The 26,052-nt window shown below is 37.1% G+C and overlaps 1 protein-coding gene across 1 annotated transcript in view; it reads right to left on the bottom strand.

Moving 5' to 3' along the window:
• The window catches only part of ERICH3 (glutamate rich 3), a 106,454-nt gene that overhangs the window by 7,412 nt on the left and 72,990 nt on the right, over positions 1-26,052 (bottom strand). The window contains 3 exon segments of the mRNA XM_019448860.2: positions 9,074-9,523; positions 20,381-20,617; positions 25,554-25,852. Of these exon segments, the coding sequence (XP_019304405.2) occupies positions 9,074-9,523; positions 20,381-20,617; positions 25,554-25,852 (986 nt within the window).

Raw genomic sequence — 26,052 nt, 5'->3', positions numbered from 1 at the left:
ATTCAATTGACCCAAAGACTGTACTTCAAGAACAGAATTAGAATGGGTCTCTTGCTCACCTTAAGGTGAATTGCTAAGGGGTAGTTACTTACTGATCCATCTGTGTTTGGAAGCAAATAATGAAATGTCTGTGTCATGTGGCTTTTGGGGGGGAAAATGGAATGACTTAACTTTATTAATCTTAAGAGAACAAGCATGAAAGTGAAAATAGGTGCATCAAATAGTTCAAATATGTATTCTGTTTAAAAATTTTTTGAACATCAATTTTCCTCATTCATCCAGTATGCCAAATAAAAAAGTTTTTTACAACAATATAGTTTAGAGATGACATCAACTCATGACAATTAGATTATAGTTGGGTTTGTTATCAAGTCAATCTTTATTTTAGGAACATAGTACATATAAGCTAAATATCATCTTGCCCACTATAATAATGTTAACAGTATATAACTAATGAGTTTAAATAAGCAGTGTTTTATGTCCTTGTGTATAAATTTGCTTGGCTGATTTCTTAAATAGAAATCCCAAAGATGGTGGGACAGGAGGATGGGAGCAAGTCTGATTTCATAGCAATTACTTGAAGCTTTGTTTCATCAGAGCCAATGAGACATCTGGGTTTTTTTCTAAGTAACCTGTAGACTATAAAGGAATATGGTTTATTATATAAATATGGAGTCATAAATATTATATAAATATGGAGTCATAAATATAAATATGGTTTATTATACAAATATGGAGTACACCTAAAATAATATAATGCGCATCAATTATACCTCAATAAAAATTTTTAAAGAAATATGGTTTACAATAATAATAATAAAAAACAATGATTAAAATACACAATTAACAACTATTGAACCAAAGACTATTCTAAGAAGCCAAAAGGTATTAGCATAATGTGGAAATGACAACTCACTCAGAATGGACAGTGAAGCATGTAGTCACTCTGTCTCAGGACTGTCATCAGCACCTGGCCACGTCTGCTGGCTTGCCCCTGGAGGGTTAGGCTTTGGAAGTAGATGAGAAGGCTTTTGGAAGTAGATGTATAGTTAGGTGATGCCTGCTTCAGATTTAGCAAGAATGGGACCCTGGCCTGAGCATCAAGGACTTATTAGGTATGAGACCAGAAAAGGCTTCACTTGGTCATTTTTTCCTCAGATGTTCTGAAACTGAAACTTAAAAGCAAGAACTTGGCCAGGGTCTAACCTTGAGGGTTTCTACACAGAGGAAAGGACTGTGCACGCTGATCCCTGGCACCAGCAATGTGACACATCACTTTGTGTCCTTAACTACTTAGCTCTTCACCCCCCGAGGCTCCTCTCCTTCCCTCTCTCTAAAGATGACCATTAAAAGCAAAGGTAACTGTCAGTTCTCATAGCCTTCATAGCAAAATAGAAGAGGCTCACACAGAGAATTTCTTAGAAAAGCACCTTTTCCACTCAAATGATGTAGAATATTTTAAGATGTTTTTTAAATACCAAAATATTATTATCTGATAATGTGAGCTTTTTCATTATGAAAACATTTTAAAATAATATATACAATACTTTCCTTAACTAGGGAAATATTCTTACCTAAAACCTTAAAAGACTATAAAGTACCAAAAAGAAAAAAAAAAGGGGGGGCACCTGTGTGGCTCAGTCAGTTAAGCATCTGACTTCCAGTCAGGTCATGATCTCGCAGTTTGTGAGTTCGAGCCTTGCATTGCACTCTGTGCTGACAGCTCAGAGCCTGGAACCTGCTTCAGATTCTGCATCTCCCTCTCTCTCTGCCCCTCCCCTGCTCAAGCTCTGTCTCTCCCTCTCAAGAATGAATAAACATTAAAAAAAATTTGTTTAGGTGGATTAAAAAGAGTGGGTTCTGTGTCTTTGTCTCTCTCTGCCCCTCCCCCACTCATGTTTTCTCTCTCTCTCTCTCTCTCTCCCTCTCTCTCTCTTTCGAAAATAAATAAAACATTAAAAAAATATCCTAGTTTCACCATTCAGAACTACTACTTAACATATGGGTGAATCTATGTATTTTTTTAGCCTCCTGTTAGTATAGATAGCATTTTTACCCCATTTTATTCATTTACCAATGTATTGTGACTATTTCCACATATCATCAAATAAAAAAAGATTCTTCAGTAACTGCATAGAATGTTCTAATAAGTTTTTACTAAAATTTGGCTAACCAGGGGTGCCTGGGTGGCTACACTGTTTAAGCGGCAACTTCAGCTCAGGTCATGATCTAGTGGTTCACGAGTTTGAGCCCCGTGGGCTCGAGCATCGGGCTCTGTGCTGGCAGCTCAGAGCCTGGAGCCTGCTGCAGATTCTGTCTCCCTCTCTCTGCCCCTCCCCAGCTCATTCTGTCTCTCTCTCTCTCTCTTTCAAAAATAAATAAAACATTAAAAAAATTTGGTTAACCAACTGCCTGCTGTTAAATTTTGAGTTATTTCTATTTGTCCGTGTGTGTGTGCGTGTGTGTGCATGTGATTAGAAAGCTATTTTAAGGGGCGCCTGGGTGGCTCAGTCGGTTGAGCGGCTGCCTTAGGCTCAGGTCACGATCTCGCGGTCTGTGAGTTCGAGCCCCGGGTCAGGCTCTGGGCTGATGGCTCAGAGCCTGGAGCCTGATTCCGATTCTGTGTCTCCCTCTCTCTCTGCCCCTCCCCTGCTTGCTCTCTGTCTCTGTCTCTCTCTCAAAAATAATAAACATTAAAAAAAAATTAAAAAAAAAAAGAAAGCTATTTTAAATACCACTTATAATCATTTTTGTATTTTTTTCTGACTATTCCCTTAAGGCAAATTCTTGGAATTGGAATTACTGGCTCAAAGAGCGTATTTTTAGAAGCTTTGATACATGTTTTTTATATGTTCTTCAAAAAATGAGGTATCAAAACTAACAACTTCACCTGTAATGATGAAAGGCCGTATGTCCCCATGCTTTGCCAACAATGCCACAATCTCCTCCAATTATTTCTATATTTGATAATTTTGTAATTGAAAAGTGGTGACAAGAATAGAGTTTTCACTATTAGTAGGCAAGCTTTCTAAATACATTCCTTCTTCTCTGCTTGTTTTGAAACAAAATAAACTGATCCCATCTGAAAAAATGCTAATAATCCTGAACATTTCAGTAGCAGGAGAAAGTTTTGCTAAGAACTTCTCATCTTAATTTTAAGAAGGTATGAAGTCCATAAAGGCAAAGTGAAGACATATCCAAGTTTATCCCAAGTTCCGGGTCACCTTGAATACCATCCGTGTGTTTCAATCGTTCTTTGCGTGGCCAATTACGTTCCCAGCTAGTCACCATGACAAACTTCATGACTAACACCATCTACCTACACCGTAAAGATGCTCCTGTGTTACCTCCGGCATTGAAACATGGCCCACACAAACCCAGGATTAATTACAAACTCAAGACCACAGCTGTTCGGAGATAACAGCTGCAGAGAGCTAAAGTCTGTCTTCCACACAGTAGCTAGAATAATCTTTCTAAAACTTCCAGATCATGGCATCTGTGTGCTAAGACTTTTCCAGTGGTTTCCTATCTCAGAATAAAATCCTCCCTTTGGCATGCAAGTATCCTCCCCCCCCCCCCACCTTACCCCCATCATCTTCCCCCACTTTCTGTCTCTCCCATTCTGATCCTGTCACACCAGCCTCCTTTCTGGACCCTCACTCAGCAACTATGCTCCCCATATTTAGAGTTTCAATTTGTTATTCCCTCTGCTTCCTGTGCTCTTTCTTCAGATGACCACCCCTTTCTCAAACCATTACTCTGCCCTCTTCCCCTGATTTATTTTTCTTCTACACTTAGTCCAGGATACCTCATTACTTGTTAATTTTTTACTTCTCAGGTATATCTCTCACTACAACATAAACTCCGATACGGGCAGGGACTTGATGATGTTCACACCAAGAACAGTGTGGCATAAAGCAGATAACCAAAACATATTTATTGGCAGACGAAATCTATTGGAACAAATAACTGTGTGCTTTCACAATTCATCCAGAAATGGTATTTGGACTGCAAATCATAACACATGATTGTCTTGTTCTCTCATCAGGACCATCTAACTTGCCTGCATGATGATCAAACTGAATATTACTTTAGCCATAACATTATTTAGGTTTATATTTCCTAGCCAAGCACTATGACATCTTCCCATTTACATATAAATATATATTTTACTTTATATTACAGTACTCTATTCTTAATATTTTATTTATATTCGTGATGTATAAATTATATTAACCTCACAAATTAATCTACCTTAATTGTTTCGCCATTACAACATAAAACAAAGATCGTGCCATAATGCATTAATACAGCTTAAACTGAAAATAACAGAGAAAAATAGCACAAAAATAACACTGTGCCCTATCATATTGAATTACTTCCCAAGGACACTATCTCATTGTAGCTAGCAATTATAATCTTTCACTTTACCCACTTCACTGCATATACACATCTTTTATATCAATTCATCTGATTTGTTGGTGACAAAGCTCAGTTAATAATGTGAGATATAACATAGAAGGAAAATATCACTTTACGTTATCAGTCTGAAAGGTATGTAGGCACTGAATATAGCACTTTACTACTTTATCCACTGCTTTGATTTTAGGTAAAAACAATTCAGATTAAGTTGTGTTACTTTGGACACTACAAAACATCATTAACTGAATGTAATTTTTATAGCCCACAGACCTATTCTTAACATAATCACGGCTTTTATTCTAAATCTGGTTGAAAATGATTAATTTGGCACCATACAAATATGAGAGATAATCTTCTACACATTACCTCAGCCCCCATTTTGACCTAAGGTTCTAATCAGAGATCTAAGTAAAATAGTACACATTTCAATCTTTACCACGCCTTCTAATCTAATTTACATAAGCTGTGTTTTGCAGCATAGTCACCTGTGTGACCTTCACTTCAAGCATTAACTTCGGTTCCATCCCTCTCTCCCTGAGCCATCTAACTGAAGGCTCAATTAAGAAAAAGGAACTAGCCATAACCTCTTTGCTTGGCATCAAGCAAATCAGGACCCAGCTTATTTTATCTGAAATTTTCTTAGAATGTTTATTCATATAAGGGTCTTTGAAACTATTTATGACTTCTTTTAATCTGTTATTTTAAGTATTTACAAATTCATTGTATCATTTCCTTGAATATACTTAAAACATCAGCACCCAAGAGTTATAATCTATGCATCCTTGAATTTTGATAGTATTAATCCTTCTACATCATTCTGAACATTTTACATGTTTTTTTGTTCTTTTGTGGAAGATGGGTCATAGAACAAATCTACCCATTCTTGCACAGAAGGCAACATATTTTTAAGAAAATTTGCAAAGTTATAAAATAAGCACTACGATGGAATACTATGTATAGTAGATAAGAGTAAAATACAGTTATGTGCAATGATATGAAAAGATGTCGAAGACACAGTACTAAGTGAAAAAAAGCAAGTTGTAAAACAAAATGTATCATTTCCATCTGTATGTAAAAATAATATATGTATATATGTAATACATACATTCATCATGTGTATAGAGAGAATTTTTTCTGGAATCAGACCTAAAAAAATATTCTCCACAGTTATGACTCTGTTGCATGGGAAAGAATAGAGGGAGAAAAGGAAAACTAGCTTTCATTTCATTTTCTTTTCATTTTCTCTGTCCCATATTGTTTAAACTTTTCAACCAGGCTTTTGTAAAAAACACATTTTATCAAAAGCCTTAAAATGTAATCCAGAAATTACACTTTTTGGAACTTATCCTAAGAAAATAACTATAGGCTTTAAATTACCCTAGGTAATAAGATACTAAAGTCCTATTAACAATAGTGAAAATAGGAAAAATATAAATATCAATAATCAGGTAATGATTAAATTATATGAAAACCACAAAACGGGATAACACACAGACACGAAACATATTTGTAAAGATTACATAATGACATAAAAATGCTTATGGTATAACATTAATAATAAAAAGCAAGATAAAACATTTTATAAAAAATATGACAACGTAAGTTTGTAAACCCAAAGTTTAGAAACTGACCAAATGTTGAAAGTAATTCCTGTGTGTGTGCTAAATCTATGGGTCATTTTTTAAAATCTGCTCTTCTCCATTTTCTAACTATTATTTCATAAGCTATTAATAAAAAATAAACACTAACAGAGAGTCTTAGTACATGTGTTAAATCCTAAGAAAGATTAAAAATGTCACAAACCTTGCCATCTAGTGTTGAACCTGCCTTAATAAAAAGATAACAGGGGCACCTGGGTGGCTCAGTCAGTTAAGCGGCCGACTTCGGCTCAGGTCATGATCTCGCGGTCCATGAGTTCGAGCCCCGTGTCCGGCTCTGTGCTGACAGCTCAGAGCCTGGAGCCTGTTTCAGATTCTGTGTCTCCCTCTCTCTGACCCTCCCCTGTTCATGCTCTGTCTCAAAAATAAATAAAACGTTAAAAAAAAAGTTTATAAAAAAAATAAATAAAAATAAAAAGATAACAAAATGCTTTAGAATTATAGATATTATCAAATCAAGAGTACAGACTTCTCATAATATTTAAGAAAAATATTTAAGATAAATCTACACACTCTTCATTTCACACATCTGGAAAAAAATAAACCACCTCACTTTCTTCCAAGTGGCATAATCCTAGACTAATGTTTCTGCTATTCCATCCATCATCTAAATACAGCCTGCATTATATGCATCTTACTTTTCAAAAAGATGTCTATGTACACAAGTCCAGGCAAACAATCTATTTGTCTGAAATGGAGGTAAAAGAAGTCATAGCATCAATGTTACTAATGAACTTTAACATCTCTACCTTTTTTGAGCAGCAGCTTGTCAAATCGTATAAATTTCCTAGATTATACATTGTATGCTCCAGAAATGAGCAATGAAATCCAAGATTGAAGACTTGAATTATTTTATAAAAGGGTTTCAAATTATTTTAACAAGAATCTCAACTCTTATATGAAAAAATCCTTTTGAAAATCTCAGGGATCTGTGTTATAATCCCAGGGCAGAAGATGGCAACCTTTTTCTATTTAGGGCCAGTTAGTGAATTCTTAGGGCTTTATGGGCTATACGGTCTCTGCCGCAATGATTTAACTCTGCCCTTGCAATGCAAAAGCAGCGTTAATAACAAACAAATGAGCATGGCTCTGTCACAGTAAAACTTTATTTTCTGACCCTGAAGTTTGAATTGAATTGAATTTTTACGTCACTACATATTAATATCCTTTTGATTTTTTCCAACCATTTAAAAATTTTAGGGGCACCTGGCTGGCTCAGTCAGAGGAGCATGCGACTCTTGATCTTGGGGTCATGAGTTTGAGCCCCAACGTTGAGTGTAGAGATTACTTAAACAAATAAATAAATAAATTTTTAAAATTAAAAAAAAAATTCTTAGCTCACTGACAATACAGGAAAAAAATAAAAGTGGTAGGCCAGATTTGGCCTGTGGGTGGAAGCTTGTCAAGTTGTTCATTCCAAAATTATTCAAATTTGCTACATAACACCATCTGAAATGTTTTTATTGTCCTCCATTCCATCTTAATAATCATACCTAACCTTTAAAGCCTTCCTCAAAAGAATCCTTCACAAAAACGTTCAAGGTGTGCTTAACCAAATGGGACTTTCCCCTTCTTTTGAAATGCCGTAGCATTTGTACCTTCTCTGGTTTTACGAATGACTACTTACTGACCTTTGTCTAATTATTGGCGTGCCAAGATTTCCCCTTAGCATTTGATGGCAGGTACCCTCTGTTTCACATTACACATTTCTTATTGACCATGGTGTCCTGCACATAGTAGAAAGTTAATGATAATGATTGAATTGAAAGATAACTATTCAACATCTTCAATTCCTATATGTAGGCCACAGTGGTTTCATTACAGCTTTTAAGGTCCTATAAATGTTAGAAACATTAAAAGTATTCATAAGTTTTAAGCAGATGAATTTTAGTAATACTAAAATATGAGCACAGATTTTATCTTGGAATTAAGAAGAATGCCCACTATGTTGGCAAAGGAGACAGACGAGAGGGAGCAGGGAACAGAGAGAATTACAGGCCACAGGATCTGTGTGAAAGCCAAATATCTGGCAGGTCCAGCTGTCCACAGGACACAACTTGGTCCCTTACCTGTCCTACTAAAGTTGAGAAAGACATCAAACTTTCCACATGTCTAACGTCCTGGGACCTGATTACTGTGGGACACTCTCCACTCTTCCCATGTCAGATGGAACTATGCTGCATACTCATTCAGGAACCCCTGGGTCAGGAAGTTACTTAGTTTCAGAGAAGAACTCAAAGTAAAGTTAGGGGTTTTCTATGAAATTTTCATATTTTTATCTAAATTTAAATTCCTATTGCGCAGATACAATAGACAATCTTTAAAATCTGGAACTACTGTGCTTGAATTCAAATCCTAGGAATGCTTCTTATTAGTTGTATAATCCTTGACAAGTTATTTAACCTCTCTGAGACATAATTTTGTCACCTATGAAAAAAGAGATGATGATAATAGAACCTAACTATGGGGATATTGGGCTATTATGGGGAGTAGATGAGTTAATATATGTAAGTGTTTAGAACTGGCACATAGGAAGTACCTACCAATGTTAGCTCTGTGTGTGTGTGTGTGTGTGTGTGTGTGTGTGTATACGTATATGTGTGTGTGTATATATATATATCAATGCATATATAGCTAAGAACAAATAGTATTCCTAGTATTAAATAACCTCTAAAAAGCCACACGTACCCTTGCCTTCAGACACATATTGTGTTTTATTTGATTCTTGAAAGAGAATTACCATAAGAAGGAATTTACAGAAAATAGGAAACAAGCTATATAAGGTTTATCAAGTAATTTTTAAAACGCAGTAGAAGAAAAACAGCAAGCTGAGTGTACATGTATGATTATGTGATGAAGAGAGAAATAAGAAAATAATTGAATGACTCTGGCATTATCACAATAGTATTTCCCAAGCTTTGGCAGAATGCAATGACCAAAATCAGCTTCCATGCATGGGAACAATGGCAGGTCAACTCAATGGCCATACTTACCACCTTTCTCCACCCTATAGGGACCTGCTTTTTTGTCCTTCACCTTAGCAGTGCTTCCTTCCCAAAGCTTACTTTTATCCTTTTCTTTTTCTTCCTTGGAAACATGTTCCCTGGACTTCTCAGATATGCCCTCTGCAATCACTTGGGTTCCTTTCTCCATTTCTTCTTCAAGAACATTCTTCAAGCATTCCTCTATTGGCAAAGGCTTGGTCTCTACATCTGCTGTCATTATTTCTTGGTCTTCAATTTCAACTTCTTGGGAATCCTCAATTGGAAGGCAGGATTTTCCTGCCTCATCATTTTCACTCGACTCCTGAAAAGATGAACTTCTGGAACTTTTGTTTGGACTGTTCTCAGTGTGGGCTTCCCTATCCCCCAGTGTGGATTCATCTTCACTGCAACTAGAGCATGGGTGACTTCTGGATGAGGACGATGAAGCAGTTTTTATATCTAAAAAACAAAAATGATGATATCATTGTTTTTCCATTAAGCAATTGGTTTAATTGTGGGAATTTTGTTAGCAAAAATAAAACTAAAATTTTTTAATATAGGTTAATAGACTTGATACCCTTTTCACATAGGTTGTGCATAATTATCAAGATAAAAATCTATGTAATCTGTGAGTCTCCAGAAGTTTTCAATAGGAAACCACATCTAACTGAAACCCAACTGTATTTATTTATTGATTGATTGATTGATTGATTGAAAGCCATTTTATTGGAAAACATTTGTAAGTATCTATTTCATTGTAGAAGTAACCGATTAATCTTTTATTTATTTAGTAAGAGCACTTATTTCATTATCATCCTTGGTAGCCACAGTATTCTCTGTGCGTAAAATTTAAATTTGTATCTACTGTAACATCCACCATATCCAGCTAGCAAGGTGTACTAGAAAGATCTATGTGTTTGCAAACTACCAAGACACTTTAAAAATATTTTGAGGTGATGCTTCTGTGTGTGTGTGTGTGTGTGTGTGTGTGTGTAGGAGGAGATGTTGTCTGATCTCAGGTTCCCCCAAAAGCAGACCCTGAAGTCAGGATTCATGAGCAAGTGACGTATTAAGGATATGTTCCAGGAGAAACTCTTACAGGAATATTAGAATTTTTCCTCCCTTAAGGAAGGAGTGTGGCTTTCATATTCTGCTCCAGTCAGACATGGCTACCGGCCACCCCAGGGGAAGATAAACTCCTTGGCACTTTCAGGTGCTTTGCACCTGTGGGTGAAGCAGCTCCATGGCCCAGGGCTGTCCTCTAAAGAAGTATCCTCTGAAGAAGGTAGAGAGTGCAGGAGCTGGGAGACGTGCACATGGAAGCAGTAAAAGGGATTCTAGGAGACTTAGGCAGTAATGCTGATGTAATGCAACCAATACACAGTCTAGAAACTAACTGAAGCCCAAAATGTGCTTACTACCCAAAAGCACTTTCAAAAATCTCCAAGAAAGCAACATACACACTGAATCTCTGTAAGGAAGATGCACATCCTGAAAGTCATGGCATATGCTGTGGGCCAGAGAAAGACAAACTTGCTTTTGAGTTTTTAATCAACAGATCTGTGTTAACAATTGTTTTTTACAGAATATATTTTCAAATGAAATATCCTACACTTAAAAGCTTCCTAGGTTTCTTGTTTTCTCTGTGTTCTCCTTACTCTTTTCTCTGTTTCTTTTATTTCTGCTTGGCAGCTACACAGATGACTCTAGCAGCTGATGCAGACTTTAAGGGAAGAAATACCTGTCTTTACTCTTATCCTTCTCCTTCACACCCTCCAGCCCAAATGGCTCTCCGTGACAGGGCTTAGAATTTTAAGTATAGTCACAGAGACTTATCAGAGTTTCCACAAAGATTTGAGAGATGCTACACAGCGGTAAAAAAACAAACTCTAAAAAGCCTTTAAGCAACAGAACCCCTTAAGCACAATTCCATTTGTTCTTATCTCCCAACTACCTTGACAGGCACCAGATGACCACTGTTTTCCAAGGAAACGCATACTTGAACCACTCTTTCTTTATCTCCATTTTATAAAATCTGGATATACCGTCTCTCAGTAGGGAGCACAGCAGATCAAGGACAACTGTTCTCTATCTTATTTGTCCCAATTCAGACACTCTAGGGAGTATGATCTCCCTCTCTCTAAAGCATCTCATTTTTTTTTAAAGGAAAAGAACTCTTACTTGCTACTTGTTCAATCGGTAGCTTTCATTAACTGCACAATGAGCTAGAAGGCCATATTATACTCGTTCTGTACTTCCGAAAATATTCGTGTCTACCATCTTAGTGTTGATATAATGGCTCTGACTTTTGGCTCTGAGAGTTGTTCACATAATAAAAAAAAAAAATGAGCGTTCCTCGACTTTTCTTTAGTAGCTACCTTTCTTTGGCTTCTATTAATTGTGTTACTTTAATTCAAAAGGCTGGAACACACTCTGGCTCATTTTGAGCCAGTCCCATAGAGAAGAGAGATCAGGAGAATGAATGACCTTCAAGAGGCAAGGGTACCTGATCTCCCATATAAACTCATTCCAGTTTTCCAATTTCTCTCTAACCTTGCCATACAAGTTAGTTTCTCTCTCATTCCTTTATCTCATTTTCATGCAGACACTGGGGCAAGACTTTGTCTAAAAAAAAAAAAAAAAAAAAAAGCTCAAAATGAAATGTTTTAGGGCCATGGACTGGGATTTTCAACACTAATTTTATTTATTGTCTTAGAAATGAAGCAAATTTTTATATAGAAATTTTTGCCTAAAAGAACTTTGAGGTAACATATGTAATTTTTTTTGTCATTAGTAGGGAAAAAATTAGCTGGAAGTCATGTTAGTAAGCAACTCTGCCTCCCACCCAATACTATTTGTCTCTCTGGTGCTCCCTCCAGGTACTGATGCTGAAAGAATCTGCTCTTGGTGTTACAGTAAAGAAATGATCTGCACTCGTTGCCCAAATCTTTGGCCAAAGCCAGCATGTGTGGTACTATGATTCCATATCATAAGCAGGACCTCTCACTTTCCACTCTGCCCATTCAGTCAGTCTCCACATCCTTCACTGTCTTCTCTTTTCATGTCATTGACAACCATTCCTTCTTCTGCATCACTACTACTTCACACAACATGAGACTGAGAGAAAATAACATGTCGTCCTGTAAGATAAACCTTGGTGTTTCAATCATGACTCAGCTACTTACTAGCTTTCACTTTGGCTGTTTCACTTACCCTCTCTAGGCTTCTGTTTTCTTGCCTATAAAATGGGGCGAATTCTACTTATTTTTCTCTGTAAGTCATTGTAGAAATCACATGACACAAAATTAACATAATCAAATTGAATAATGATTTCTTTATGACTTTTAGTCTTTCCCCCTCTATGAAATCATCCATGTTAAGTATAGCTTAATACATTTCTGTCTTGTGATTTCACCCTGTGTTATATGAAGCATAGTAACTGCAGCTACCAATTGCTTAGGAAAAAAAACAAACAAACAATAAAACCTGATCATGGTTATGCACCTACTGTGTACCAAAAAATGAGGTAAATACTTAAAAAACATCTCACTTAATCCCACGGAATAGCTATGTTCTTTTCTAGATCTAGAAAGTAAGGCCCAGAGAAGTTAAATAATACCCAATGTCCATTAGCTATAAAGTAGCAGGTTTTGCAAAACATTTTTTTTAATGACCCACTGTAGTAAAGCCAAGACCACTCTTCTTGCCAAAAGGCCTTCAAACAGAGAGCATCCACTGTCATGGACCTACTATTGCTTCTCTTAACTAACTCTCTACTGTCAGCACCCTAGAACAACAAATAAAAAATAGTTCTTTCCAAAACATCTGAACTCATGGAATTCAATCTGTCCTCCTTTTATATCTCTAGTGGTCATTCTCCATTTTGGCCACTGTATATATATGTGTATATATACACACATATATATATATATATATATATACACATATATATACAGTAATCTCCACTGTTTATACTGCCTGCCTAGCCAAGTCAATACACACCTGAACAAGGGTGCCGACACTCACACATCCACAGTCAACACCAGTCTCACAAATTCATGAGGAGCTATGCTATCCCCTCTCATAACTGAGCCGCTGAGTTGTTTACCTTTCTACCCACTTACATAGATTCATTCATTAAATGCATATGGAGCACCCCTTATGTGTCAAGCAATGCGTTAAGGTTTAAGGACCCAGAATAAAAAATGGCAGGCCAGGTCCCTGCTTCCACAGAGACTACACACTCTAGCCAGACACTGCTTCCTTTTGTGAGAACACAATGGATCAACCACACATGTTCACTCAGATGTTTATTCATTCTCCTTACAACGACCATGGCTAGCTCTCTCAGCAGCTGCTGTTATACTCTCACCATGATCTCACTATGTTGTTTGCTTTGAACCAATCTTAAGTCCCAACCTTAGCTTTCAATCATTTCCTCACCCTCTAGCATAGAATTTTTTTTTAATTTTTAATGTTTATTTACTTTTGAAAGAAAGACAGAAAGACAGAGTGTGACCGGGGAGAGGGACAGAGGGAGAGGGAGACACAGAATCCGAAGCAGGCTCCAGGCTCTGAGCTGTCAGCACAGAGCCTGACGGGAGGCTCAAACCCACAAACTGCGAGATCATGACCTGAGCCGAAGTCGGATGCTTAACTGACTGAGCCACCCAGGTGCCCCGAACATGGTTCTATTATAGTTTAAATTCACCATTTTCTCCATTAGTGTCCTGATTTTAACTACTTTGTTTTGGGTTTACTAGCTTGAAACCCTATGGACACTTTAAAAAGTGCATAAACTCAAATATGTAAATTCAGTTAATAATGTAGATCACCCCAGGAACATACCATGCATCCCAACCCAATGAACCCAATACTCTTTCGAACTCTAATACAAATTGCTTCTCTCTCCCATTCTTTAGTCCGAGGGTTCACAGAAAAATCTGCATAGGCACTGTTCCTACTGTCTTCAAATTGACCACGACACATGAGTTTATACATCCTGCTCATACTAATAGTTCTATCTTGATTATACCCATGAGTTCATAAAACTGTTTATATTTTATATTAGATACTATGATTTAGTCAATAGTTTCATATACAATAATGCCTAATTAGGCAAGTGCTTTGTACTCATAAATATTATCGAATGAGCGTATGCTTAAGAAAATAAAACTAGAAGTCATTAAATTCTAGCTATGAACACTAACTAGTTATTTGTCTTAAGGGAGACCACATGTCTTCACACTGATAAGTCATTACTCAATTCATCAATGAGACAAATATATGCATTACTTTGTAAGAATAAATATCTATAGGTAAATACAACTCTGTTAGGGGGAGAAGAAAAAATTTTAAAAAACTTAAAAGTTTCTCCATATGTACCTTTAATTGCACTTTTTAAAACACTACAATGAATACTTAAAATACTAGGAATATAATCAAATCCTGTGTCACACTGTCCTGCCTAAGTCCTTTTATATTTATCATTAATCTACTCCATCAGCCATATATTCCACAAGACTTTACTGGGTGTCTTCATAATGCCTTTGTTGTGTACAAGGCAGATTCAAAACTGTAGAGAAATACCTCATAGGAAAGTATTTTATGTGGACTAAAAGATGAGTCTGCATTTAAATATTCACCTGAAAGCCATGCCTTCTTGCTTCAACAATAAAAAAGTGAATATGGATTGAGGAATTCTTGCCATTCAGAAAAATTAAAGTTTGACTAATCATGTAAAAAACCAACCAACCAACCAACCAGCCAACAAAAAACCCACACATATAGAGTCTGACCAGAAGGCCACCTACAATCTTCCCCTAATCTTCTCTGCTCCAAGGAGCAGTCAAGTTACACTGAAGTCCACAGAATGTGGTTTCACATCACTTATAATTCAACACAGAGGGAGGAGGCTTCCCTCAAGCTCCTCTTCAATAGTCAGGCCAAGAAATGAAGAGTGAGATTGTTGAAGTCAGTAAGTCCAGTAAATAGAATATCTTTTGTGACTCGGGAATTTTATAAGTCTATAAGGACTATTTCTTCAACAGACTGGAAAATAGCACAAGTGAAATATTATATTTCTTACTAGAAAAAGCATTTGTTTTAATTATTATATTCTATCTTTTGCAATTCTGGGAAGAGTTTCTCTCTCTGTCTCTCTTACTCTACTCTTTTTTTTTTTTTTTTAACATTTATTTTATTTTTGAGACAGAGAGAGACAGAGCATGAATGGGGGAGGGTCAGAGAGAGGGAGACACAGAATCTGAAACAGACTCCAGGCTCTGGGCTGTCAGCACAGAGCCCGACGCGGGGCTTGAACCCACGGACCGTGAGATCATGACTTGAGCCAAAGTCGGCCGCTTAACTGACTGAGCCACCCAGGCGCCCCTCTCTTACTCTACTCTTAAGGAACTATTTATTCTTTACCTCTTACTCATAAGCATTATCAACCAAACTGTCCATAAAAGCACAAAAGTGTATTGTCAGTGACATGACACTTTTCCCCTCAACCTTATAACATTCATCTATGACAATATATTTTCAACTAGTGAATTAGCGCCTAGGGTTGCCAACACAAATGCAGAGAAAAAGAAGGTGTCATTCTTTGTAAACGATGGAAAGTCTCACCCGTCATTCCTAAACCAGGGTGCTCTCCTAGTGGCTCTCGGTCCCTAGCGCTCATCACTCATGGGCTGCTCAGCAGAGAGCATTCATCAAGGCAGGCCCACGCAATTGTTAGCTGGCAGTTTAAATGGGACCGACTTGTCACTAGAGTGACAGCCTGGGCAATTGTTTGCCCTCTGGGAACAGGTGCAGGCAGGTTCAAATGAAACACATCCAAATACTAACAGCAAGATTCTTAATCATGTCAATAAAAAGGATGAACTGGTGTCTCAGATTCAGTGGTCACAATATGCCTCTTACACTTCTGAAGATGAAATGCTGTCTGGCTTTTTAATAGAGTGTTCCAAGGAATCTATTGTGTCATTATCAATTTTAAAGCATGCTACTTTGTTTGCTGGGTGAAACCTCTAATTTTGATACTCCACATGCTAAAAGGAATGTTTCTGAATAACACAAGGCCAGGTTATCAAAATCAAGGGAAGGGAAATAAAAGAGCCTGGAGGTAGAAGAAAGAAACAGTAATAAATGATGAGATTTTATTTCAGAATAATGGCAAAGCTTTATTGTAAATACCAAAAATGCAAAAGAGCTCTGAAAAAGGATAGCTTAATAATATCATTATTGAAACAACAAAATAAAATAGTTGGTGGGGGCGCCACATGGGCTTAGTTGGTTAAACATCTGACTCTTGATTTCAACTCAGGTCATGATCTCACAGTCCTGAGTTCAAGCCCCACGTTGGGCTTTGCATTGGGTATGGACCCTACTTAAGATTCTCCCTCTCCCTCTCCCTCTGCTCCTCCCCTGCTCTCTCTCTCTCTCTTTCTCTTTCTCTTAAAAAAAATAGTTGGCAAATTTAATTTTTGCCTTTTAAATTTCCCAACCTCTGCGTGCTAGATTTCGTACATTGTGGTAGCTTTTATTACATATCTCTTTAAAGTATTATATATTCTACACCTAAATTGCAGCTAACTCTATACAATCTTTTTCAATAAAATTCTAATAATAACATACAATGTAAATGTAACTAGATATCATGGCATCTTAGTATTCTTGGTGTTAAAACAATCAAGTATTCCTGGTGTTAAAACAATTAAGTAATTAGGGTGCCTGGGTGGCTCAGTCGGCTGAGCATCCGACACTTGATCTTGCCTCAGGTCATTATTTCATGGTTCATGGGTTTGAGCCCCACATCAGGCTCTGTGCTGATGGTGTGAAGCTGCTTGAGCTTAGCTCTTCGCCCTCTCTCTCTGCCTTTCCCTCGCTTGTGCATGCTCTCTCTCTCGCTCTCTCTCTTTCTCAAAATAAATAAACTTAAAAAAAAAACAGTCAAGTAATTGCTTAATATTTATGAAATATCTTTTAAGAAATCACCTTTGTGAGGAATAACAAAGACAGCATACAGTCCTAGCTTTCATAGTGTAAATAACTTTGTCAGTAACTTGTGTAATGAACTTGAAAGGTAAAATTTAACATATGAAACAATAAAAGAATAAAGAATTACTGAATGATAGAGTTTCATAAAATAAAGAGATCAGTGAAGACTGCTAAAGGAGGAGAGTGTGGGTGGAAGAGAAGGGGGCTAAGCTGGAATTGAATGAAAGGCCTGGAGGTGGACAGGGAGGCCCATCCAGGGAAGAGAAAGGTAAATTTGAGTAAAAGCAGAAAATGTCTGTTTTTATCTCCTCTGTTTAAAAACAAAACAAAAAACAGAAGCTAGAGAATAAGATGAACTCAAGATAAGTACCTCTAAACTGTATTGTCTTAAGGAAGAAGAATCCTTTTATTAGGGGGATTTTCTTTACTTTTAGATAAATAGATATTTTCTCATTTGGAAAAATCATAGTTCTGTTGTTTCTCCAAAATGCAGGCTCTAAACTTAAGTAATGTTTATGTCTTGGCTCTGTTACTTTCTGGCTATGTGAGTTACTTAATCCCGCCATTTCCAAGTTTATTTGAAAAAATGGAGATGAAAAGAAAAAGTACCTTCCTTTTAAGATTGTTTGAAGTAAATCAGATAATTCATATAAAATATTTGGTATAGTGCTTAGCACTGAGTTTTAATAAACAATAAATACCTTTGGAATACCTTTCCAAACATAGGGTTCCAATTATTTATATGCAAGCAGTATTCAATGATAAAGCTTACCAATCTCTGCCTGTTATTCAATAATTACAGGTCTAAATGACTAAAGCTTTTCCTCCAGGAATATCCAGGTACTGCCTACACCCCTCTCTGTTTGAACATAAAAATTAATCTGTCATAGAAAAAATCCATTTGATCCCAAGAAAAAAAGATGATTAAGCAGCACAAAAATAATCCCAGATGCCCAACTACTGAAAGAATGTATTGAATCTTCATGAAATCAGCCCTTGATAATTCTCCACCATACTGAAGAAGTGAAAAATTGAGTCCTTTGTGTTTTGAACCAGTTATATTTACATGCAAACACATTTTCAAGTATTTTCCAGGTTCAAGTCATTTGTACAGCTTCTTTAAAATTTGACTCAGGTGACATCACTTTTTCATAGAATTCTTTAACTTTCCCTATATCAGATAGTAATGTAAATTTAAATTCGATGCTCACATTCAAATTGAGGGGGAAAAAAGCTTACATATTAAGCATGCCTGGAAACATAAAATATAAGTATTAAGAGAAATTATAGAAAAGGGCTAGTTTAAGACTTCACAAAAAATATTTCAATGCCAGACCGTTAATCTTGAGTAGTTCTTTCAACTATAATGAAAGTGACAGCAAATCTTGTTTTCAAGTTTACTAATAGTGAACATCATTCTAAATTTTCACATCATGCTTCACTCTTTGCTTTGACTGTCAGGAAACTCAGGGTTAAATTTTTAGTTCAAGCTTATTGATGGTCTCATCTATGGTTCCTAGTAAAATTATCTTCCCTTTTACTCTAAATTATTTCTGCATGTTATTGCCTTGTATATGTGTGCATGAAATTTTAGAATAGGTTTGCTTAAATTCTTTCTTGAAGAGAGTGAAACTATAAATATTTGCTCTTGTGATTACTTGATTACTGAATTTACTTTTATTTTATATTATCCTAATATATTTGCTGAATTCAAAATTTTGAGATTTAAAAAAAATATTTATTTACTTTTTGGAGAGTGTGAACGGGAGAGTGGCAGAGAGAAGGGGACAGAGAATCCAAAGTGGGCTCTGCACTGACAGGAAGACAGTAGCAGTTAGCCTGATGTGGGGCTCGAACTCACGAACCGGGAGACAATGACCTGGGCTAAAGTCGCACACTCGACCACCTGAGCCACCCAGGTGCCCCCAAAGTTTGAGATTTTATACAGAAAAAATGCTGAGAGCTGGAAAGAATGGTGAAAATAGACAGCAATTCAAAAAGTCATCATGGGGGCACCTAAGTGGCTCAGTTGGTTGAGTGTATGACTTTGGCTCAGGTCACGATCTCGCAGTTCCATGGGATTGAGCCCCTTATCGGGCTGTGCACTGACAGTGCAGAGCCTGCTTGGGATTCTCTCTCTCCTCTCTCTGCCCTTCCCCTGCTTGTATGTGCTCTCTCACTCTCTCTCAAAAATAAATAAATAAACTTTAAAAACAAATAAAAAAGTCATCATGATATAAACTTATTTTCTAGCCCAACACAAACTACAAAGACATACACATACTTAAATATGACAGTGTTACGGTTATAACTATTAATGTTCTGGATGTACCAGGAAAGATCTCTGATTAACTAAGAATCACATAGCCTTGGCCAAACCCTTATGGGACAAAGCAGGAAATCGGTTCCTTCTTTGACCAAACATTACTTCGGTAAATTGACATATTAAAAAAAGTCTTCAAATGTTTGAGATAAGCCTCAGATGATGGTTTCTTTGTCTACCTGAAAACCTCTCTGTATTTTTCCCATGAACACTCAGAATCATTTTAGGCTTAAGGACTATGAGGAGGTCTCCTTTGCCATGAGAGATGATCCTTACATGAAACTAAGACGTCAGCACCCTGTGTTCAGGTAAGTTAAGACAAAAAAGTGAACCTAAGGCAGGAGTTTTCAACTTTCCCTTTAACTGAAAAGGAGCTACTTTTCATTTTTCTAAGGCCACAAAATGGTGTGTGTATATGTGTAAGAGGGAATTCTTTGGGATTAAAAAAAATAAGAAAAAGAAAAAGGAAAAAAAAAGGAGGGGCACCTGGGTGATTTAGTTGGTTAAGCATGACTCTTGATCTCTGCTCAGGTCATGATCTCAGTTTGTGAGTCCAAGCCCTGCTTGGGCTCTTTGCTGACAGTACAGAATCTGCTTGGAATTCTCTCTCTCTCTCTCTCTCTCTCTCTCTCTCTCTCCCCCTCTCCTACTCATTGTCTCTCTCTCTCTCTCTCTCTCTCTCTCTCTCTCAAAATAAATAAACATTAAAAAAAAGGAGTAACTTTCTAAGTAAACAGAAGACATGTCACAACAAGCTTTACCTGACCCCTATTAAAAAATCCCAGCAAACTAAGGAAAGAGAAGGGGTTAAGGACCCACCCCGTAAGTTGGGTATCTATGGAAGACTGATTGATCAGCATCCTCTGGTTAGGGAACCAGCCTCTAAAAGTTCCCTTAAAAGAGGGTCATCTCATCAAATATAAAGAAAAGAAAAGTAGTCAGCATCTTTGCTGAACAGCACACATCACATGGTAAGTAGAACAACTTGCCTTGTTTCTCCTCCTCCAGCTCACTGTCAGAGCATCCGTCACCTTCATCTTTCACATTGTCATCAGCATCTGCCGCCTTCTGCCACGAGGTTTCACTCTCCTTTGCAGGGTCTAAATGATCTTTTTCATCATCTGAGGGTGACTTTGACATCCCATTCATTTGATCATCAGCCTGTCCTTCTTCATTAGCTTTCTCATCTTGTTTCTCCTCATCTGCTTCAAAATCTTCTTCATATTCTGAGAAAAAAAATCTCCACTATGAGAATGAAAACAGAATCCCTGATACTTAAGCCATTTTACTTTAATGAGAACCTTGACTCCATGACTTTCTCTTCTCTGGGCCTTTCTTCACATCTTTTTCACACAATTAGTGAACATGGAAAACTAATAGCAAATGATCAAAGACTGCAATCAGTCACATATACAAGAGCACAAAAGAAATAAGGCTCCAAATGACAAGCCTGCAACCTAATGAAAGTTCATTTACAAATGTACATCATCATCTACAATAACCAAAATGGACAAGAGAAGAACTTGATAGAAAACAATAAATTAGAAATAAATTAAAAATGAAGAGAACAGGGTTATAATAATGAAAGTTAATTTGGAGACTCAGTGAGGTCATATTTCATATGAAGAATGTTCAAAATATTTGGATATCAAGTTAATGAATAGCGAAGTGGAAAAATTCAATTAATCAAGTCCAAAGGCCCTGAGAAGTAACACCATGAATAGCACATTCTCTGAGAACCAAATGGACATCAAGAAAAGGCATTATGAGGGATTCTATACCTAGACCAGAACCCAAATCATATGCATTATTCATCCTTACAGTCAATGAAATAATTACATTCCAAGGATAAAAAATTCTTATAAAATAGAACATTCCTGTCACAGCCACTAATTTGCTTCATTCCCTACAGAGGTGCAACAAATCTGTAGCAGAAAAAGGAAATTGTCACATCAGATAAACTCCAGCTGTCCCTTGTGGTTATAATTTTTCACCTTTCATATTTAATTGTTCCCCTTTTTCCTCCACCAACAACTAAAAATCTTGAAGTGACAACATGCCAAGGATGGAGAGCAAAAGGATTTCATGCAGAACCAATTAAGCACATAAACAATTATCTTTAAAATAAAAATTACAGGGAAAATAAAGCTTTCCTCATTTTGTGTGTTTTAGTTATTAGATATTCTGGCTTCCTTTCCAGTGGTGGGGGCCTCTCAGGTAATTACTTGAGAGCTACCCTGCTGCAATGAAAGAAACTTAATTTAGAAATGCATGCCCTGTGCATATGAAGAAAGCGCTGTTAATGCAGAGATTGTATGAGGGAGATGTAAGGGGAAAAGTGAAATCAGAAACTGTAACGAAGAAAGGCAAACAAAGAGAATTCATCACAAGAATGTTTTCATGAGAGAGATTTAATATGGGGAACATGAAATGCAAATTATTATCAGCAAAACAAAATTATAAATGAACAAGAAGATGAAAAATTTGGTTTATATTGCATGAAACAAATAGGAAATACTAATAAAAACAAATATTTGGATCCAAATATTTCAGACCAAATAATAGAATAGTTCCTCACTTGGCCTAGTTAGCTATCAATCAATAAGCCTTTATTGAGAATCTTTAATGTGCAAGCAGATAAAATAGCAAAATAAGAGACACTACAATAACACAACCCCTGCCATCAAGGAATCTCCAATTTTTGTTGAGGAAATAAGAATCAGGTACAGAAGAGATAACTGTACTCGTAGTAGTTTTTATACATGGTTCTCAGTAGTGTTAGTTTCAACACTACTGGGCTTGATTGCCTATGGATTTTTATATAGGACTCATGATTAATTATATGAAATAATGTCAAATGAGTAGAATGGAATTTTAAAAAAAAAGGGCAGAAAGTCATCTGGAGATCTTGGAAACTTCATACAAAAAAGAATTCAAGTTAGCTACAGAACTTGCATGTGCATGCATACACCCCCCCCCCCCCCCCACACACACACACACGAGGAAACACAGGAATCTGTCACTTTACAGATATTTCTTCCTGGTCACAGGATAAGCAGGGGGCCCAACAGAACATGAGTGAATTGCTATAATTCCATCAATAGTATTACATAGTGGTGACATATGAGGGTTTTAGAAGCAGGCTGTCAGGTGCCGAAGTCCAAGTTAAAACAGTCGCTAGCTGTGTGACCTTAGGCAATTTGCTTAATATCTTTAAGCTTCAGTTTCTTCATCTGTGATGGTAGCTCCTGCCTCACAAAGCTATGGTCAGTATTAAAGCAATGATCCCTGGAACATGCTTAGTACAGTGTCATGGACAATATGTGTCTAGCGATTACTAGGGATTAGTAGTAATAGTGATTGTGATTGGAAGTAGAAAGAGTTGGTTGTAGACCAGGAGAAATACACTTTAATGGAGGCACCTGACTAAAATTGCAGAAGTACTAGGGCCCACAATTAGGACACAATTGCTGTTAAATTACTGAAGCAGAGAATAAAATTAAAGGAACATGTAGTGAACCATAAAAATAGTCCCTACATCCTATTTTACAGGACCTTCTGTGTTTCTCTCAAAGTATGGGCTTCAAGGCTGTCCTGGCTTAGCCCTACCCACTACTGCCTTCACATCTAAATAAATATCATCCCTCCATTAACCACAAGTGCTCAATTAGCATGGCAGCTCAAAGCCATATACTTTGTGTTAGCTATTCATGTTCTCAATATGAATGAACTGGTGGCATGCTTTCTGGATTCCTTTTCATATTTCTTCTGTTTCTCCCATTTTATCTTCCTTCTTTCAGAGAATTTAATTAGCTTGTTGTTTACCATCCTCACTAATGAGGAAGTGAGTCGACATAAGGTTGACATCAATCCAGCTGCAACTCTCTCGCGCTGACCTCCACTCAAGTTTCCTGCTGCTCTTACCATCAGTGGATGCTCTGCAGAGAGCAGAAGCCTTGCTGCTACTATTTTTTCTTCTTCTTTTTTTAAAGAACAAGTCCATTAACTAGCCAACACAGAAGAAGACCTTAGGAAAAGCTATAAGCATAAAGTACACTACTCATAACACTGGCCATGTTGGTTTAAGGAAAAAAAAAATGAAGAAAATGAAAAGCCTCTCTTGAACATAGCTTTAATAAAACTATATGTCTTGAAAGTTAAAACACATAAAAACACAACCCATTTGTTAATCTCTCCACTATTGCTGTTGCCGTAGATCATTTTAAATTCTCAGTCTAAGATAATAAAGACTAGAAGGGATCACAGAGATAAACTGAGTCAAAGTGTTATAAGTGAAATCCATTTTAAGATGATCATGTTATTTCAGTAATGAACAAAGTGCAGTGTTATAATAGCTCTGTAATTATTCCCTGGGATTTCTGAACCCTTGAGCAAGATGAGATGAGAAGGAAGTACCTGGAATCTGCCCCTTGCCTGATGCCAGCTCTTCCACAAGTCACCCCAGCCCACAGCTCTGCTCCCCTAATCCTGCTCTGTCTCCTTGCTGTAGGAGGGACACCCAGGCAGCTCTCTCTTTCTGACTCTTTGACATATCACCCACAACGAGGCAACATCTAAAATAGCTTTTACAGAATAGGAGGTTGTACAGTGTGGGAAGTCTGGGTTTTTGAATTAGATAGGCCTGGCTACTGGAGTATGGCAGAGTATGTGGCCCCAAAATAGCCACTTTGGTATAAGATTATTTTGAGCTTAAAGCAACTGAGTAATAGTAGATGTACAAAGAGCTCTCTGCCCTCTCCCTAAAAGCACAGCATACATTTTTGAAGGTGTCTCCCCTCCTCTCTCTACCAAGATGGACACAAGTTAATCATAGGAGACAACTTTAGACCCTTATCAGCCCAGACAAAACACCAAAGGAATCAGCATAATAAACCTCACTGAAACTAGCCCATATATCATTAGTTTTGCTACATATTTGCCTTCCCACAATTTGCTGCCCCAGAAGCTTAGTCCTTTCTTTTTTTCCTGTCACTTCTCTAAAAATGATTGTTCTTTTGTAAGATGCCACATAAGCCCAAGTTCTAACCACCCCTTTGAGTTACTCAGCTGAGTGCTCCTGCGTGTATGTGTGATGCACATACTAATAAATTTCTTTGTTTTTCCCATTTTAACCTCTTTTGTCAGTCTAATTAATTTATAACGACCCAGCCAATGAACCTAAATGGGCCCAGGAAAAAGTTTCCTCTCCTACACTATGAATCTTAGTTCTGCTGCTTTCTGTCTGTATTCCTTAGCCTCAGTTTCCTGTCCTGTAAAATGGAGGGAATAATAATATCTATCACAATGAGTGGTGAGGATAAAACGAAATAGTGTGTGAAAAGCTCCTGACCTGGTGCTCAGTGCCTGGCACTTCGATTATTGTTATTATCACTACTATACATATGAGTGAGTGTGTGTGTGTGTGTGTGTGTGTGTGTGTGTGTGTGGAAAGAAAGAGAAAGGAAGGAAGGAAGGGAGGACAGAAGAAAGGAAGGAAAGGAAGAAGGAAGGGAGGAGGAAGAAGAAGAGTGCAGGAGAGGAGAGAAGAAAAGGGGAGAATAACAAGGCAGACAGATAGGCTCTAGGACCCCAAGCCTATGTCAACTGTTTTTAGTTATGGAATACTCTTATTGCTACATAAGCATCGATTTCACCAAAGCAAGTACATGGAAATACTTAAAAAAAAAAAAAAAAAGGTAAAATTCTATTTGGTCAACCTGGTTTCTCTCTGTAGAAGTGAACAGACCTTCTGGTTCACACAGACATAAACTCCCCTTCCTCTCCTGCCCCTATGAGCATCTTCACCTCTCCAGAGTTAGCTGCCTATGAGTAACATTTAATAAATATTGTTGCAAATTTTGATAATGGGTTTTTATTTTTATTTATTTATTTATTTTGAAAGTGCGATTGTGTGGGGGAGGGGTAGAGAGAGAGGGAAAGAGAGCGAGAATTCCAAACAGGCTCTGCACTGTTAGCTCAGAGCCCGACATGGGGCTTGAATGCACAACCACAAGATCATAACCCCGGGATCATGAACTGAGCCCATATCAAGAGTCAAACACTTAACCAACTGAGCCACCCAGGAGCCCCTGATAATGGCATTTTAAAGACATAAGCAAAACAACAATAGCAACAACAAAAGAATTCCATGTTATCCATTACCGTATTTAAATATATTTTCCTGGTCATCTTCACAAACATCTTGTCCTGGATTTCCTTTACGTTCCATTTCTTCCACAGCTGTTCTCACTTCTCCATTCCTTGTTTTTTCTTGAGCTGAAAAAATGACTGAAGGGGAAGTTTTGCTCCCTGCCATCTCATACCTTCTTGGTATCATGTACCCTCTATCCTTCCTCAGTTTCCCCTCACCTTTCTTTAGTTCTTCTCTTTTCTCAATATTTTTTTCTTTCCTAGGTTTTGGTGAAGTTGGATTTTTGTCAAGGCCCATTGCAATAATGCACCTGTGAAAAATATAAACACAAGGTGATGCTTAACCTGTATTTATACCACAGTGGAACCTCAGAGCTTTTTAAATCACTTATTTCTTACTCCAGTAAAAAATGTTATAAGAAATCTTCTTATTATAGTACACATAGTTAATTAGAATAAACTCTTTTCTCCTTATTGATACTAAAATCTTGTAAGTGAACACAGTATTAAC

Source organism: Panthera pardus, unplaced genomic scaffold (genome assembly GCF_024362965.1).
Source record: "Panthera pardus isolate Hobbes unplaced genomic scaffold, ASM2436296v1 HiC_scaffold_11, whole genome shotgun sequence".
Taxonomy (NCBI): Eukaryota; Metazoa; Chordata; class Mammalia; order Carnivora; family Felidae; genus Panthera; species Panthera pardus.
This window is presented reverse-complemented; position numbering and strand designations above follow the sequence as displayed.